The sequence below is a fragment of the Schistocerca serialis genome, chromosome 6 (assembly GCF_023864345.2).
Source record: "Schistocerca serialis cubense isolate TAMUIC-IGC-003099 chromosome 6, iqSchSeri2.2, whole genome shotgun sequence".
NCBI lineage: Eukaryota > Metazoa > Arthropoda > Insecta > Orthoptera > Acrididae > Schistocerca > Schistocerca serialis.
The window spans coordinates 376,532,991-376,551,104 of record NC_064643.1 but is presented as its reverse complement, the minus strand read 5'-3'; the positions used below and the strand labels follow the sequence as shown (position 1 = coordinate 376,551,104).

Genomic DNA, 18,114 nt, shown 5'->3' with positions numbered 1-18,114 from the left:
CACAGTGAGACTTCTGTACTTCAGATCTTGGACGCTTTTTACCAGGAGCACAAAGGGATTACACCTGTGGAGATTATCCCTTTCTAATTTTTTGCAACAGATCGTATATATACGCCAGCATACTAGGCAGCGAGAAGATAACCTTGTTTTACTTTCCTGCCTTGCTTCTTAACCACATGATTTTATAATATTCCTTGCTTCCTTATTCACTACCCTCTGTCCCTTCTTGCGATCTGAAAACATCGCGGAGGCATATGATACAATTCCAGCGGCCAATGGCTCACCAGTTACTGAAGTATGCATTTTTCTTGACAGAAGAAAAACAAAGCAAAACAAAACTACACAGATATAAATAACAGAAAAGTATAATGTACTAACGAAGAAAGCTGGAGCGCTTAAATGGCGAAAAACGAAACACTACCCAAGGGCAATAACATGTAGTACACAGTAAGGCAAAATTTATACTATGGGCTCATATGCGCCGTTCCGATGTGAGCATATGGCCGGGCTACTTTTCCGCTTCCCGCCTCAAATTTCCCACGGTGCTAGCGAGGCACGCGCGACGCGGGAAACTGTGCCATAACCACAACGCCGCATGACCTGGCGCAGGCGCGTGTCGCGTCCCAGTCGCGTCGCGTCGCGTCGCAATTTGCGCGGTCCCATTTGAACCTAGCTTCCATGTTCGCGCCCGCAGGAAAAAAAAAAAAAAAAAAAATCACGGATATTATCCTTTGCCTGTCTTTTCATCATAACGGCACTGATCGCACACGGAATAATTCTTATTTATCATGTTTCATTCTCAACACAGTACTGAAATATAATCCCCGAGGATGCTGTTGGAGATGACGAATGGAACTTCATCATGTACAGCAGAAAAATAAACGCAATTCTGATACTGATTGTTGTCTGTGCACGTCACACTTCCCATCTATGAAAAGGCATTGTCCAACACACTGTTCTCCAAAAATTTAAACCTCCCAGATTATGTCTGCGCGTCAATATCCACTTACTTTAAGCCGAGTCACGTGATGCCAACTTTATGTGGATGAACGGTAAACAAAATCAGTGAGTTGGGTCACAACCTGTTCCAAACAGATCTCCTATTTAGAGGGAAAAAAATCGTCAAAATTTAGTGTCGCGTCTTCATTGAAACTCTCTACGAAACCCTCAGGACATACGGAAGTACAAAACAAGTCATGTGTGTCATTTTATATCTACACGCAAATCCAAGTAACGTACGTATTAACTGCAACTTCTTTTGTGGTATTTCTATTCATATTTACATATTACTATGTTAAAAAACTGTTTTCACTTGACCAACGTGGTGTGCGCCCAATACGGTACACTATTTAGAGAAAGAGGAAGGACAGTTAATATTTAACGTGAGGTCGATGCACTTCGACATGAAACACTATACCTGGCGCAGGAAAACAAGGCAATGTGGTGAGGGCCGTGCAAGGGGGGGAGAGGGGGGGGAGTCGTGATACTTAAGGAATTATCCCGTCATTCGCCTACAGTTTTCCCAGGGGAGACCGTGGGTGGAGGGAGATTTCTATCCCACACTTACCTATGCGCCCCTTTGTTTTCGAGCTGAAAAACAACCTTCATTCTGTTAATGTTTACAACAGCCTTAGAAAAGAGAAAGGGTAGATGGAATGGTAGACTCGTTAAGCATACGCCTGAACACCCATAAACAGGACAGGTGGTGGACATTAAGGACGGGTGGGCGATGCAGTATGTGGACTGCGAACAAGTTGTCGTAACCAAGGTTGACCGACCTTATTAACTAGCTAGAGGTTTCAGTCATCCATAACAGACCTTTATTGACCCAAGCTGTTCACAGCTCAGAATGGAAGGCAGCATCACCTTTTGGGCCCACTTTTTTCGTCCTGATCACAATTTTTATTTTTTTACATGATATTTTCAACTTGTTTCATAACAGGAAGAGTATCTTGGTGAACACCAAATGCATTACTAAATTAAATTTTTTTTTTCAATTGCTCACTGAACTAAAATCAAAGTCCTTCTCAAGGTCTACTAACAAAATTACTAATAGGCATGACCACTTGATATACATACAGACCTATTCACTACAAACCACAGGAATGAAATTTGAAAGCACTGACAGTAAAAACAGGATGACTCATCAGAACTTTTAATTCTATGGGAAACTTTGCTACTGCAGCACAACAGCTGCTTTATGACCTGTGTTGGAGCTCCACATCATCAAGGACTTTTGTTTACCAGCAGGAGATTAGTCCACTTAGCCTTATGAGAAGAATGAACTATGCATGTAAAAGGCTGGGAGAGAGGTGTGCAAACCACATGCTCCCTCTAATGCATATCGTCGCTAGGCAATGAAAACCTCGTAACTCCATCTGACAATGAAATCCACGTAACTGCATTACCAAATGTAGAAAAATATGCCACATAGGCTGTTGAAACCTTCCATCTTCGAGTTGAACGGTGTTGCCATCTAGCGGCAATAATGAAAACCTCACATCTCCAGCGATAAGTAGTTTGTGCTGTAAACCTCGTATCTCCGATAATCGCCATTGTTAGTGTGCAGGGCGAACACATACTCCGAGATTTAAACGTTTTTTGACGTGATAGTAACGTTTTTGACTGACAGACCCAACACTGCTTTATTGCTACAGGTACGTGTTAGTATTTCTAGGTATTTATGTATTGTATTTTAATATACAGAATTAATAATGACCTCAAATACAATGTTGACTTACGAGTTTTTCATCGCGCGTAAAGCAGGATGCGCTCGGTACATAGGAGGTTCTAATTTTAGAACTGAACAGAATCCTATACATTCTAGAGTAACTAATTTGATTTCAGCTATGGGTAAAAAGAGTAAATTCACTCTTCACCTTGTGAAACAAGCCGACAACGGATCATATCGTATAAAATCACCGGAAGAAGATTCTAGTCAGGTTCCTAGTTGTCCTACACCAAAAGAAAGGGTAGACCTACAAAATGAAGGTAAACCGTAGTTTATATTGTTGTAACTGGAAGTAAGATCCTTGTTTGGAAGTTGGGGTGATTAAATTATTTAAATGTTATTGATGACGTTATGGTTTACACTACAGATAATGCGGAAAAAGAAGCCAATACAGAGGCGAATTCCACTTCTGAGTTTGAAAGTCTTTTCGAACACAGCAGCGAGGATGATATCTCCAGTGGCAGTAGTGATGCGTACGATCCAGATAAAAACAAAAATGATCATAGCAGTAACAAGAGCAAGGAAGACGACGATGACGAAGTTGGTGTGGGAGTGAAGAGTACTAAGCAGCGCCGTAAAAGGAAAAGCAATCAATCACTTCAAAGTTTGCAGAAAGAAAAACGTATGAGGGGACAGGATTATTTATGAATGCAAAGAGTTTGGCAAAAAGAGACCAACAATGAGCAGGAGCAGGAGGGAAATGAAACCACGATGTACTTGTAAACATTCTTCCTTAAATCGGAACAGGAATTGCAAGGATATTACAGAAGAGCAGAGACAGCGAATATTTAATCATTTCTGGCAGGATATGTCTTGGGGTGAAAGAAAAATTTTTGTTAGAAGCCACGTCTACTACGTTCCAGTTAAAAGACGCAGAAATAATTCAGAATCTAATAAATCTCACCGTTCTAACACGCTATATTACAATTTTGTAGTAGAAGGGCAAAGAAAAACTGTCTGCAAGACTATGTTTCTGAATAGTTTGTGCTTAGGCGAATGGAGTGTCAGAACATGGGCATCTAGTGCATCAGGAAGAACGCTTGCAGAAGGGCCTCAATTGCAGGAGAGACCAACGAAAGTTTCAGGTGGACGACAATCAGCATCAGAATTTTTTGCAGAGTTGCCGAAACTGGAATCGCATTACTGCCGTCGTTCTTCCACAAAACTCTACTTGGAACCTGACTGGCAGAGTAAATCAGAACTACATAGGGAATATATACAATTTTCCAAGAAAAGAGGACAAATCCCAGCTGCTTACAAACAGTTCTGCGAGGTATTCGATGAAAATAATCTTAACTTATTTTCGCCTAAAAAGGACCAGTGCGATCTTTGTTGTTCTCACCAGATAGGCAATCTCTCAGACAATGAATACTCTTTGCATATGGCCCAAAAACTGAGGCAAGGGAAGCGAAAAACAGTGATAAATTAGGATCAGCTAGAGTGTTTACAATGGACGTTCAAGCACTTCTCCTTTCTCCCAGGCTAAAAGCATCTGCACTGTACTATAAAAGCAAACTGAAGGTCCACAACTTTACCATCTATGATTTAAAAAGTAACGATGGTTATTGTTACCTTTGGCACGAGAGTGAAGGTGGACTAACAGCTTCGGAATTTGCCAGTATACTCGTACATTTTATAGAAACGTACGTCCAAAATGATTAAGAAGCTATTTTCTATAGCGACGGATGCACGTACCAGAATCGAAACTCAGTCATGAGTAATGCACTGGCTTATCTCGCCAATCAGAAAGGCATTACAATAGTGCAAAAATTTCTGGAGAAAGGTCACACTCAAATGGAGTGTGATTCTATGCACTCCACCATAGAAAAGAAGTTAAAGAACAGACACGTTTATACTCCTGCTGGCTATGTAGAAGTTTGTGCTACCGCAAGACAAAGTCCTAGACCTTATGTTGTCAATTATTTGGACCACACGTTTTTCAAGTCCTATGATAAACTCTCGTTGTATTCATCTATTCGGCCAGGATCCAAAATTGGGGATCCAACAGTGACTGATATCCGGTGTCTCAAGTATGATCCCTCGGGAAAAATGGAATATAAATTGAAGTTCAGCGATACATGGGAACCACTTCCAAGAAGGATGTCAAACATACCCAGCTCACTTACAGTGCCCCCTCTCTACAGTTCACCACTAAAGATCAGCGCAGAAAAGTTTATGCAATTGCAACAACTAAAGCTGGTCCGTCCTAAGGACGTGCATTCATTTTATGACACACTGCCTCACATTTGTAACGAGAGAACATGTCCGTGCATAAAAAAATGCAGCCGAAATTAAACTTGTTTACAGCCACCTATGACTGTCAGTGTAGCAGCAATAGTAACAATAATAAATGTTAATAAACTGCACAAATGTTTACAGTAAGAAAAGGTTAATTAAAGCTAACAACATTGTTTCTATGTTTTTTAAACACTGCAATTTATTAACATCCAGATTCCAATATTTTGATCAAAGTGAAATTATTCATTTCACTTTATATCTGTAACAATGTATCGTTACAGACGTTTCATAATACACAAGTAATGTAAAATTTAAGTAAGTTTTTTTAAAACAAGTTCATTTTAATTCTTAACCGTGCACTCGTTACATGCCTCTTATCTCCATCACTACCAAAAAAATAACTGTGAAAACCTCGTAACTCCAAAAACCAGCAGACAATTTGAAGTGCATAATAAAGTCTTATGTACCAATGACCGGATCCATATGGTGTAGCAGAAACCACTACATTTAACTAATCAGGTCCTCATGTGATTTCTATAATTAGTTTTTTGTTTCTCCTGTAAAATTTGACCAATTTGAGTTACGAGGTTTTCATTGCCTAGCGACGATATGTCAAATGGCACTGCAGGAATTGGATGACAATGGGTGGTGTCCTCTCAACTTGGTCACAGAATTAGTTTACAGAATGAAAGTTGACTTACGATAGGCACGTTCCTATTTAAATTCAACACCACAGCCTTGACATCATATTTGCTGTTTTGGGAAGTATAAGGAGTAGAAGTCCCTGTGTAACATAGGTGATAGTGATTTTATGAGATGAAAGAAGAAAATATAAAAATAAAGCACCAAAAGGAGAATATAAATGTCTACAAAATGAGAATGAGAGAGAGTGCAAAATGGATAAACAGAAATGGCTAGAAGACAAATGCAAGGCTGTAGAGACATGCACAACTAGAAGAAAGATAGATGGCACCTGTACAAAAATTAGAGAGACATTTGGAGAAAAGAGCAGTTGTATGAATACCAAGAGCTCAGATGGGGAGCCATCACTAAGCAAATAAGGAAAAGCTGAAAGCTGGAAGGAATATACAGAGGGCCTATATAAGGAGGCAAACTTGAAGACAATATTATAGAAAGAGAACAGAAATTAGGTCAAAATGAAGCAGGAGATATGATACTACAAGAAGAAGTTGGCGGAGTACTGAAACATCTATGAGGAACTAAAGCCCCTGCAGTATATGATCTTCCCTCAGATTTACTGAGATGCTTGGGAGGACCAGCCATGACAAAATTATTCAACTGGGTGTGCGAGATATAAGAAGCAGGTGAAATACCCTCCCAACTTCAGGAAGAATGTCATAATTCCAATTCCAACAAAGGAAGGTGTTGACAGGTGCGAATACCACTGCATCATCAGTTTAATAAGTCATGGCTGCAGTATAATAATACAAATTATTTACAAAAGAATGGATAAACTGGTAGAAGCTGACATCTGGAAAGGTCAGGTCAGGTCCTGAAGAAACGTAAGAACATTTGAGGTAATACTGACCTACAACAGACCCTAAAAGATACGTTGAAAAAACACAAACCTCCAGACATGGCATTGGCAGATTTAGAGTAAGCTTTTGCAATGTTGACTGGAAGACACACACTGAAATTCTGAAGGTAGAAGAGCAAACATTCATGGAGAAAAAGGTACCAACAACTTTTACAGAAACCAGTAAAAAGAGTCGAAGGACATGAAAGAGAAGCTGTAGTTGGGAGGGAGCGAGCCAGTGTAGCACATGTTAGCCCTGATGTTATTCTATCTGCACACTGAGGAAGCAATAAGGGAAATCAAGCAGAAATTTGGTAAGAGGATTAAATCAGTCAATGCTGAGAGAAGTAGGTTAAGAAATGAGACACAAAGAAGTAGTTGAAATTTGTTATTTGGGCAGCAAAAGAATTAATGAAGGTGGAAGTATGAAGGACATAAGAAGCAGACTGGCAATAGCAAGAAAAGCGTTTCTGAAAAACAGGATTATGTTAACATCTAATATCAATTTAGATGTTAGGAATTCTTGCCTGGAGTGTAGCCTTGTATGGAAGTGAAATGTGGACAATAAGTATTTGAGACAGGAAGAGAACAGAAGTTTGAAAAAAAGTAGTGCTATAGAAGAATTCTAGATTAGGTAGGAAATAAGCAGGTATTCAATTGTAAGGGGGGGGGGGGGGGGGCGGACATAAATGTATGCACAACTTGACTAAAGGAAGAGAATGGTTTAGAGGGAACATCCTAAGGTATAAAGGAAATATCAATTTGGTTATGGAAGAAGTTTGGGGGAGGGGAGGGGGGATTACAAAGGAAGAACAAGACTTGAATACAGTTGTAGGTTTTGCAGAGTCTTGCACAGGGCAGACTAGCATGGAGAGCTGCATCAACCAGTCTTTGGACTGAACAACGACGACGACGACAACAACAACAATCGATCAGCAATTTTGATTAAATCCTTAACTTCTACAATATCTCATTAAGCTGGAATATGTTGTGTACAGTTGTCTGTACATTATACATACAAAATGGTACTATACCTCTCTACTGGCAACAGATCTCAATCAGCAAAGATCCCTGCCTATCAAGGTTTTTATTCATTCTTTTGTAACTGAATTCTGATGAACAGAAAGCTCTTAGTCAAAGAAGTACCTTTCGCTCTTACATAGCAGAATGCCAATCAACACCAACAGAACTTTTTCCTCTTACAGATGACTATCAGAGTAGGTATTCTGTGTATGACACCAGCAGTCAAATGGACAATAGTGCTTTGTCATAAGTAAATTTACAATAAATTTATCGGAAGACATTATTAATAAGGGACATGCAGCTGTTACAGTTCCAATTTTCATAAGGTTTTTGCTTCCCATTTTCCTCCCTAAAAGTAATTTGTTTTGTCTTTCATTGACATGAATAATCAGTGACTTACAATTACTGGTTACATATTTTCATTCCAGATACAAAATGATTTGTAAATAATGAATTACATTGACCTTACTATGAGGAAGACATGACAGTCATAAACAGTGCACCTACAAGCTGGTAAAGGAACATTTTTAGGACAAACACAGGCACAACTATTATTATTATTATTATTATTATTCCTATTTAGTACTTAATGCTGGTGCTGTTTAATATCTGCATAAAACACAATGCACTTCTGGTTTCAGATGCAGCATCTGGGGGCTGCTTGCCATACTCACAGCAATAGCTGGAGCAGTAGTACTACCACGACCTCCTCCTGGAGCTGAACCAAGGAACAGGAGAGACATTCGTGCAGCAACTGTGGAACCAAGGTCTCACGTGACATCAAGTGAACTGCCAAAACAAATACCAGCACCACCATCACGAACAGTAATGCAGCATAGACCTACACCTGCACTGATTCAACTACAGCTGCGCTGGGAAGACAGGCAGCGCCCATCAGTTACACTGCCTCCAAGACTTTTTACACCAACAGTGCAGCGATACACACATCGTACTGACTTGTTGCCCAACACTGTCTAATTCTTCTATGAAACTGACTGCCATCTTCCACTTTGTCACAGTAGGCACAGATTTTCAAAGACTGTTTTCACTGTGATGAGATGTAGAATTGTGCAACACGATCAGGTGGTGATTTGCAACTGAACTGTCAAACTGAACAATTTAATGAAATAGTTGTATTTCCTATCAAAGAGATACCATATCTGTGGCAGTTTGGAAATATTTCTGAGGCATCATTCAGTCTCCCTATGTGTACACAATTAATAATGTGAGTTAACTGAAAAGACACACCAGTAGCTGCAATTTGCAATCATTACTGAGAAGTAACTTATTGTAGTCTGTAACTTTGATGGCCCATACCATCAAAATAAGCTGGAACCCTCAACACAAATTTATGTTTTAAAAACAAAGCAAAGACTGATTTGTCCAAAAGATATGTTATAAATGTGTCTAAAAGTTGTTGTTGAATATATGTGTATGTATATAGGTGGGCGTGTGTATGCAAGCAAGTTTGCACGCAAGTGAACAAACAATTCCTTATTTGTATACCAAAATTGTAGCTGCAGACATACATTGTTCTTTCTACTAATATCTTTTGCTCCAACAGGTTGGATGACAAATAGAATTAACAATTGTACGAGTCTGTATAAAATTGTAATGATGACAAAACATGCCTAACTTAAGAACTCTATACAATACATATTATGAAGGACTTTCTTGGGGGGAAAAAAACTTTGTTTGTCTCAATTACTTATGGCAAATAATAAATGCCAAATCATGTAACTGTGTGAGTACATGAAATGCACATCACAAAAACAAGTCTAACTGACTGTGATATGCAGGTCCTACTCAGCAATCAGTGTACCAATGGTCTCAACAAGTGTATAGCATTCTTTGTGATGCCTTATTCTGTGAGATTTTTAACAGTGTACATAACTGTTTTTACTTCTGATGGAGCATTAAAACTCAAGATGTTCTTGACACTTTAACAAACGATGAAGCTGTGTACTGCCATCTTGTTTTACCCACTCCATTATACATTCATCCACATTGGTTTTATAGAGCACATGTCACACAAGTCAATAATGTCAGTTGTATCAGTTAATATGCAGTGTATTCAAAAAGTAATGGGAATTTTGTAATTTCACATTCTGTGTTAGTATGATTCATGAAATTTTGTTACTGTTGTGTTCGTATGTACGTCTAAAAAGAATCTGTACATGTATACCTATGTACATACTCTGCAACACAAAACTACTAGTCATTCCTCTTCTTGTTCCAATCGCAAACAGAGCAAGGAGAAAATGACTGCCTACGTGTCTCTTTACACGCCATAATTTCTCTTATTTTTGTGGTCCTTGCATGAAATTTAAACAGACAGCAGTAGGAGCTTTCTAAAGTCAGCTTCAAATGCAGGTTCTCTAAAACTTCTTAATAATTTTCCTCAATGAGAATGTTGCTTTAGTTCCAGTTACTCCGATTTGAGCTCCAAACGCATCTCCATAATACTTGCATGTTGATCAAATCTACCAGTAGCAAATCTAGCAGTCCACCTCAGACTTCGATGCCTTCCTTTAATCTGACTGAAACACTTTAGCTACACTAATGGGTCCCATCAGTGTTCTATACGCAGTTCCCTTTAAGGATGAACCACACTTTCCTAAAACTCTCCCAATAACCAAAGTTGACCATTCACCTTCCCAACTATAATCCTTACATGCTCATTCCATTCATATTCAACTGCATCATTATACCTAGATATTTAATCAACCTGAACGTGTCAAGTAGCACACTACTAAAGCTGTATTCATACATTATGGGTCTGTTTTTCCTGCTCTTCTGTATTACCTAACATTTTTCTACATGCAGAGCCAACTGCTACTTATCACACCAATTAGAAATTGTGTCCATGTCATCCTGTATTCTCCTACAGTCACTCAATGGTGACACCTTCCTGTACACCTCAGCATCATCAGATAACAGCCACAGATTGCTACTCATCCTGTCCCTCAGATGATTTGTGTGTATAGATCCTATCACACTTCCCTGGGGCACTCCAGATGATACCCCTGTCAATGTTGAACATGCATCATTGAGGGCAATGTACTCGGTTCTATTACTTAAGAAGTTGTCCAGTCACTCACATATCTGGCAACATATTCCATATGCTTGTACCATCGATAACAGTCTGCGGTAAGGCACCATATCACAAGCTTCTCTGGAATGTAATACGGAATCCATAGTTGGCAGGATATCATGTGAGAAAAGGGCATGCCATGTTTCACCCAAGAAATGCTTTTCAAAACCGTGTTGGTTTGAGGACAGAAGATTCTCCATCTCAAGGAACTTTATTATATTGGAACTGAGAATATGTTCAAGAATTCTGCAGCAAACTGATGTTGAAGGAAATTGGTCTGTAATTTTGTGGGTCAGTTCTTATGCTTCGTATATACAGGAATCACCTGCAACCTTTTCCATTCACTTGGGACTTTGCACTGAGTAAGATATTCACAATAAAAGCAAGCTAAGTAAGGGGCCAATGCTGTAGAGTACTCTTCATAAAGCCCGCCCAGTTAACCGTGCAATCTAACACTTTGCTTTCTGGGCGGGAAGGCATGCCGATGCCCAGCACGAATCTGCCCAGCAGATTAGTGTCGAGGTCTGAAGTGCTGACCAGTCTGTGGATGGTTTTTAAGGTGGTTTTCCATCTGCCTTGATGAATGAGGGCTGGTTCCCCTTATTCTGCCTCAGTTACACTATGTCAGTGATTACTGTGCAAACCCGTGTACACCATCTTTTCTTTACCACACAAACAGTGGGGTTACACTCCACTCGTCTGGTGTGAAATGTTCCCGGTGCAGGGGGAGGGGGGGGGGGGGGGGGCGAACTGCACAATAACCCTGGGTTCGGTGTGAGGCAGCAGTGGGGTGAGTGGACTGCTGTAGTCTGTTGTGGGGTTGTTTACCACTGCAAGCTAAGGCAGAGTCGAAGCCTTTCTGATTTCTTGGTCCCCAGTCCCATACGATACAATACTCTCCATAAAACCATATTCGGTTTCCTTGTGGACTTGACATCTTGTTTGTTTTCAATTCTTTCAGTTGCTTCTCTACACCAGGGATGCCCATTTCAATGTCATCCATCTCTGCAATGGTCAAATGAACATATGTTTGTACAATCCTGTGTGAATGATTTCTTAAATGTGAAGTTTCAAACTTTAGATTTTCTTTTGCTATCTTCTACTGCCACACCAAACTGGTCAAAAGTGATCAGACAGAAGCCTTTGAGCCATTCAGTGATTTCTGCAGGGACCAGAATTTTTTCTGGTTCTTGGCTAGATCCTTTCCCAAGGCATGATGGTGGTAATTGTTGCAAGCTACATGCATCAATCTTTTTACAGACACATAAATTTCTACTAATTTTTGCCTGTCCTGTTTTGCGCACTCTCTTTCGAACCGAGAAACCAAGCATGCAATGGCCTTTGCTTCCTCAGCATGTTCCAAATTTTGTTATTAAAATATGGAGTATCTTTTCCATCCTTAATCCACTTAGTCAATACACACTTCTCCAGAGCAAGATTTACAATCCATTTAAACTTTGTCAGTATTCCTGTACTTCCATTATACTGGAACTAAATGATCTCCAATCATCTGTTCTTTGTAGCAAATATACTATCCTAGTCTTCCCAACTGATTTATCAACTTAAGTAACGACCATTACTATAATGAAATTATGACGACTAATCCCTGTCTCCATATTGATGACATTGAAAAGGTAGGGTCAGACCCGTTTGTAGATACAGGGTCCAAAATATCTCCATTTCATGTGGGCTGTCAAATTGGATGCTCAAGGTGGTTTCATAAAATGATTTCAAAATTACTTTGCAAGACTGCCTGTCCGTAAACTCTAGAATGAATCCACAGATATTCCATTCTATGCTCGGCAGGTCGAACTCACCTACAACTAATACTGAATCATCCAGGTATTTCTGCTCTGCTGAGAGTAGATTTTCTTCGAATGACTCCTAAACTGCAGAATCAGGTGGCTGATAAAAACATCCAAATTAAAATTATTTCACTTAGACCTGTTATTTGAATCCTGATAACTTCACAGTCATGCTCAAAACAGACCTCATTGAAGACCATATTTTTGTCAACTGCAAAACACTCCCTCTCCTATGACATCTAATCTGTCTTTCCGATGTATACTCCATGATTTGCTAAATATTTCAGAACTTTCTACTTCAGATTTCAGCCAGTTCTTGGCCCTGAGAATAATTTGAGCATGACAAATTTCCTGAAGGGCAATAAATTCATGAACTTTGTTACAAATACTTTGACAATTTACTCATAAAATTTTGACAGTCAAGGCATTTTTACTCTCAACCTGATCCCATTTTGCTATCTGCATGCTGACTGATGAGTATTAATCAAAAGTCCTCAAACTATCACCTAGCCTACAAAACCTTCAAGTGCACCCTAAAGTACTCTGCTATCAGAGTGGCTGCTTCCTTTGTGTAGTGCACCCTTGACCTATCAAGAGGAGACCTACAGCTCTCCACCCAATAACTCAGGTTCAGAAATCTGGAGCCAAGACAATAACAGACCCTTCACTTGGCTCCAAACTAAATGACCCCTCTCAATTCTGGGAACAACGCTGCAAATTGCGAGCTTGGCTTGCACCCTGTGTGCAAGGCCAGCAGTTTCCACCACTTCCACCAGCCATCCGTATGAACTGAGGATGCCTCAGAAACCAAGTGACAGGCATCACTAGCACTGGTGTGAACCACAGCTTACAGATGACTGCACATTGCATGCTCAGTAACTACTGGCAAGTCCTCCTCCATATCTAGGATATTATGATAAATATTGAGTCTGGTGTCAGCCGTCAAAAAGTTTACATGTTTTAGTAGTATTGGTGACATTTATTTTGTACGAAACTTGATCATAAATTTTGCATTAAATTTTAATATAATAATAGAATAAGGAGCAACAGAGTTTCAGAAATGTTAAATATTGCATTTGGTGAGTCAACTACAAGTAAAACATGGTTCTGTAAATGGTATAAGCATTTGGAAGACAGCTGTGAGGACAATCATGATAATGAGCACCCTGCACGTCATCAAACACTGAAACTGTAGCAAAAATGAAAGAAGTATTTATGAACAATTGAAGGATCACAGAGAAGTCACTTATGGAGAAATTTTTTCATATGTTTTTGGTATGAAACAAGCGACAGCAAAATTTGTTACAAATTTTGAAGTCAGTAACTTTGCAGATCTACAGAAACATATCATTGCAGGTGGTGAAAATGGTTTATGGATATGACTTCAAAACTATGCTGAAACATATCAGTGGAAGCATTCTGCCTCATCAAGAACAAAAAAACCTCAACAAGAGCAGTCAAATGTAAACTGCGTTCTTTGATTTTAACACTATAGTGCACAATGAATTCTTGCCAGATGGTCAGATGATTACTACTGCTTACTGGGTACTACTTACAAGTTCAATGCCATTTACATTCAGCAATCAGAGTGCATAGGGCGAGAGGGCCTTGATTTATGGTGAAACAATTCATGGTTTTTGCACCACAATAATTCACCTGCTTACACTTCACTACCTGTTCATGAGTTTTTGGGGGAAAAAATGCTTTAATGCACCAGCCTTCATATCCATCAGGGATGGCACCATTTGACTTATCCTGGTCCCAAAAATAAAGAAAACCTTAAATCAAAGCACAGAAGAGGTTACAAATGTATTCCTGAAGAACTAAAAGTTGTCTCAAAGATCAAATTACAGACGTGTTTCAGGGATTGGAAAAAAAGCTAGCATAACTGTTTACCTAATGGAGTCTACTTCAAAACTGATGATGACAGATAAAAATTCTTTCCAAAACTCAAAACTTCTCTATCATGTCTCATAAAATCTTATGGTATAAATAATGGCACAACCCATCACAACACATCTTACAAACTACAGCTTATTTTGCCAGTGTGAATCAGTCAACCCTACATCAGACGTAAGTGATTGTGGATGAGGTGATGCAATATAACAGATAGTTAAATACATGGAAGAGACTTTTTTTATGGAACAGTTAAAAATTTTCAACCTTGAGAAATTTCTATAGCACCTTATTTCTTTGTGCCAGGCATCCACAGAAACTGCTCCGCCTCATTAAACTGCAAATATCACTACTGAGAAAAAGAGAAAATTTCCCTGCCTATGAAATTTTTAGACACAGATTCCTTTACACCCAATTCATTTTGTCTAATGTTTGTCCTGTTAACAGAATCCATTCCTACAATGCAATTCTACTGCATGATCCAGGGGGAAAGAGCAGCAGGACTGCACATAAAGTTCCCCAACTTCTACAACATCCAATATGGGACACCAATAATAACTCCAAATTTTTACTCTGAACAGCTGTTTTCTATCAGGCATGCACAATATAGTAACTGGATAATGTATGTTAATCAGTTAACTGTAAAATACTGTGTTATTAACTTTGACTACAAATACTAAAGAGTTAAACATTAACATATATCATTCCATCATGAGGCTAATCTCTGGCAAAGTTACATTCATATACTTCTTTTGCTATGGTACACAGTTTCTTGTTGTCATGAAAATTTCAAAAGAAAACAGTCCTTAAACCTGTATCTATATGTTACACATTTTGCCTCAGACAAGTAATTATTGACACTTGTTGGCCACAGATATTTCTTTTCTCATTTCTGTAGATAAACACACAGGTGTTCAACTCACCTAGGAGGTGAATTAGATATTTTTACTAAGAGTTAATCATATTCATACAACAAACAACTAATACTGACAGTCAATCACTGATGGTTAATATCTACTGTCTAAGCAAAATTGCCACTGCTTTGGAGCTGCAGTTAGTATTGGCTCATCTACATAAAGCATCATTAATTGTAAAATGAGTTAGACAAATCAAGACAAATTAGCAGAAAATTATTATATATGAGATCGTCTCTTGCAACGTCTGTATGAGATAATTTTTGTAACCTTGAAATACAGGAAATCCCTTACTGTATGGGACACTTGGCAATCCTAACAGCACAGCTAGTCCAAGATGTAGTGGGCTATGCTGAAGATTGTAAGGCAAGTCATGAACTGTCACACAATAGTCTGCATGTGTGAATGCAATCAAAGACAGTATCCATTTATCTCTCTTTTCTTCAACCATTACCGTGAATCATGACTAGATGGAATCATAAAAGAAAACTGGGAAGGAACTGTATTAAAACGCACAAATTTCTTTTATTTCTATTTTTCTTTCTTCCTGGAGTTCGTTTTAAGGAGCAGGTATACAGTACTAAAATACAAGCTACAAACATTGAGTTACAGCTCAGTCAAATCAGATGAATACAATTTAAGTGCAAAAACTGAAACTAATATAGAAACAAACAAAACTTCTTCAGCTACACTGGTGTTCCATAAGTATTGATCAGAATAAAGGCAATGGTGTGCACAGCAAACTGTGAATCTTGCAGGGAGTATGGCTGAACACAATCCTTCCGGTCTATGTCCTTTTGTGTAGTGTCAGAGGCATGCTGCAGTCTTTGCCATAGACTGATGTCTGACAACCAAACCTCATGAATTAGGAATTTCAGATGGCTCCTTGAGAAGAAATCAAATGGATTTAGGTCTCACGATCCAACTGGATACGCTACAGAACTTCCATAATCATTCCAGTCTAAAGGAAAGGAATTGTTCAGGAGCTCTGTCAGGCATTAACCACATGTGACAGTCTTGAAGGTATAACTTCTGTCCCTTTGGAATATTATTAGCAAATTCACGCCACATACTGAAACCATATATTTTTTTATACCCTCATACTGATGTGCTGTGGCAGTTTTCTTCTGCTCACTCATACAAATTACAAGAATTCACTATACCCTCCCACATGAAATAATACTGGTCTTTAAAGATGCTAGTCACAAGTTCAGCTCTGCAGATAGCCTCTCAGTTAAAACACGTCCACCTTCTATTTGCCTAAAGGATGAAAATCATTTCTGGGTAGTACTTTGCGAGATTCCTAATACAGACCTGAATGACATAGTGCATATGCTTTGATTCCCTGCAAATACTTAGAAAAAAATTCTCTTTGTCGCAGCATGTCAGCTTGAGTGAACAGCAAAAGGATATGCAGGTTGCATTCTTCTTTCACCCATCAATCACCTCCCCCCCCCCCACACCCCCCCCCCCCCACCCCCACACCCCCCATTCACAGTTTGAACTTCCATATGACCCAAGACCACCATACACAACTATCATGGTCAACATCATGCATTTCACAACTTCTTATATAATGGCACACTCTACGATGAGATGAGCTTTTCCTGTATCTTCCAAATGCTGGTTAACACATATCACATAGTAAGAGAATAAATTGTCTCAATCTTGAGGTTCTTCAATGGATCTTTAAATGGTTAACTGTCAAAACTTCACAGTCAGTTCTTCATGTTAACTGTACCACACTCTTCCTTCACACCCATATTATTCCTGATCATCTGATACCATATACTGTAGTGCCCTTCCGCGACAGTTTTATATGTGGCTGCAATTTTGGAACACTGTTCAGGTGGGTAACTTCCACGAAAAGTAAAGGTATGTCTGAAATCGGCCACATTTCTTAATTGTGAAAAATGGAGGAGCAGGCTATTTATGAACCTCCAATAGCTTCAATAGCTTTGATTGAATGTCCTTTGGCAATATTTGCAGATAACATTGACTCATCATTGTTAAAATGAGAGAAATAAGATTCTGTTGATATTTTTGAAGAGTGTGCCATCCCAAGAAATTTTCTCCTTGTCTTAGCACCAGAAAAAATCAGAGAAATGACTAACAATTAAGTAACATAAAAAATACGGGTTGAAATGTACAAGAGAAAGAGCAAACAGATGAAAAATAATGAAAGCTGATAAAAGGGACTGTACACTGGCATGGGAGACTCTTAGAAAGAGAATGACATTAAAGAGCACCCAATCCAATGATGTGAATTTGATAAGTTCCAACAAGGTAAATGGTATTTATTAATTACTTTGTAAGTTATAAAATAATTTCAATGAGTGTTTAAAGAACAACAAGAACATTAAATATGCAGAATACAATCTATCAATCAGAGGCACCATCAGGCTTCAATGAAAGCATTCTGCAGCTCACATGAAACTCTTGAAGTTCCTCGATATACCATTAACCAACGAAAAGTTGGAAAATGTGAGATGTACCATGCTTTCTTCAGCAGAGACTACTAATCACATCAATAGACAATCAGATTAGCAAATCTAGTTTCAGGTAATAACCAGAACAGTGTACACAAAAGCTGGAGAGGTGCTAGAGTATGATCAGTTTTGTTATCACTACACACAGATAGAAAAATATGAGTAAACTATGGCACCTCAAGAGTATTTATGAAGGTACTGGAGTACAATCAGTATGGTTATTGCTACAAACAGACAGACAAAGCTAAGTAAACTATGGTTTTGCAACAGCATTTGTGAAGTTACATACAGTAAACCCGGACTGGCACATTTCGTTCAAATTCTGATGACAGAATATATGAAGTGGACATATAAATAAATAATTCACAATTGACAAAGTATGGTAAG

At 38.8% G+C, this 18,114-nt stretch overlaps 2 protein-coding genes across 5 annotated transcripts in view; one reads left to right on the top strand and one right to left on the bottom strand.

The window, feature by feature from the left end:
• The window catches only part of LOC126485169 (uncharacterized), a 57,868-nt gene extending 48,386 nt beyond the window's left edge, over window positions 1-9,482 (top strand). The window contains exon 2 of the mRNA XM_050108849.1: window positions 8,171-9,482. Within this exon, the coding sequence (XP_049964806.1) occupies window positions 8,171-8,507 (337 nt within the window). The 3' untranslated portion in view covers window positions 8,508-9,482. The remainder of the gene's footprint in view (window positions 1-8,170) is intronic.
• The window catches only part of LOC126485168 (unconventional myosin-Ie-like), a 416,688-nt gene that overhangs the window by 301,889 nt on the left and 96,685 nt on the right, over window positions 1-18,114 (bottom strand). The window lies entirely within an intron of this gene.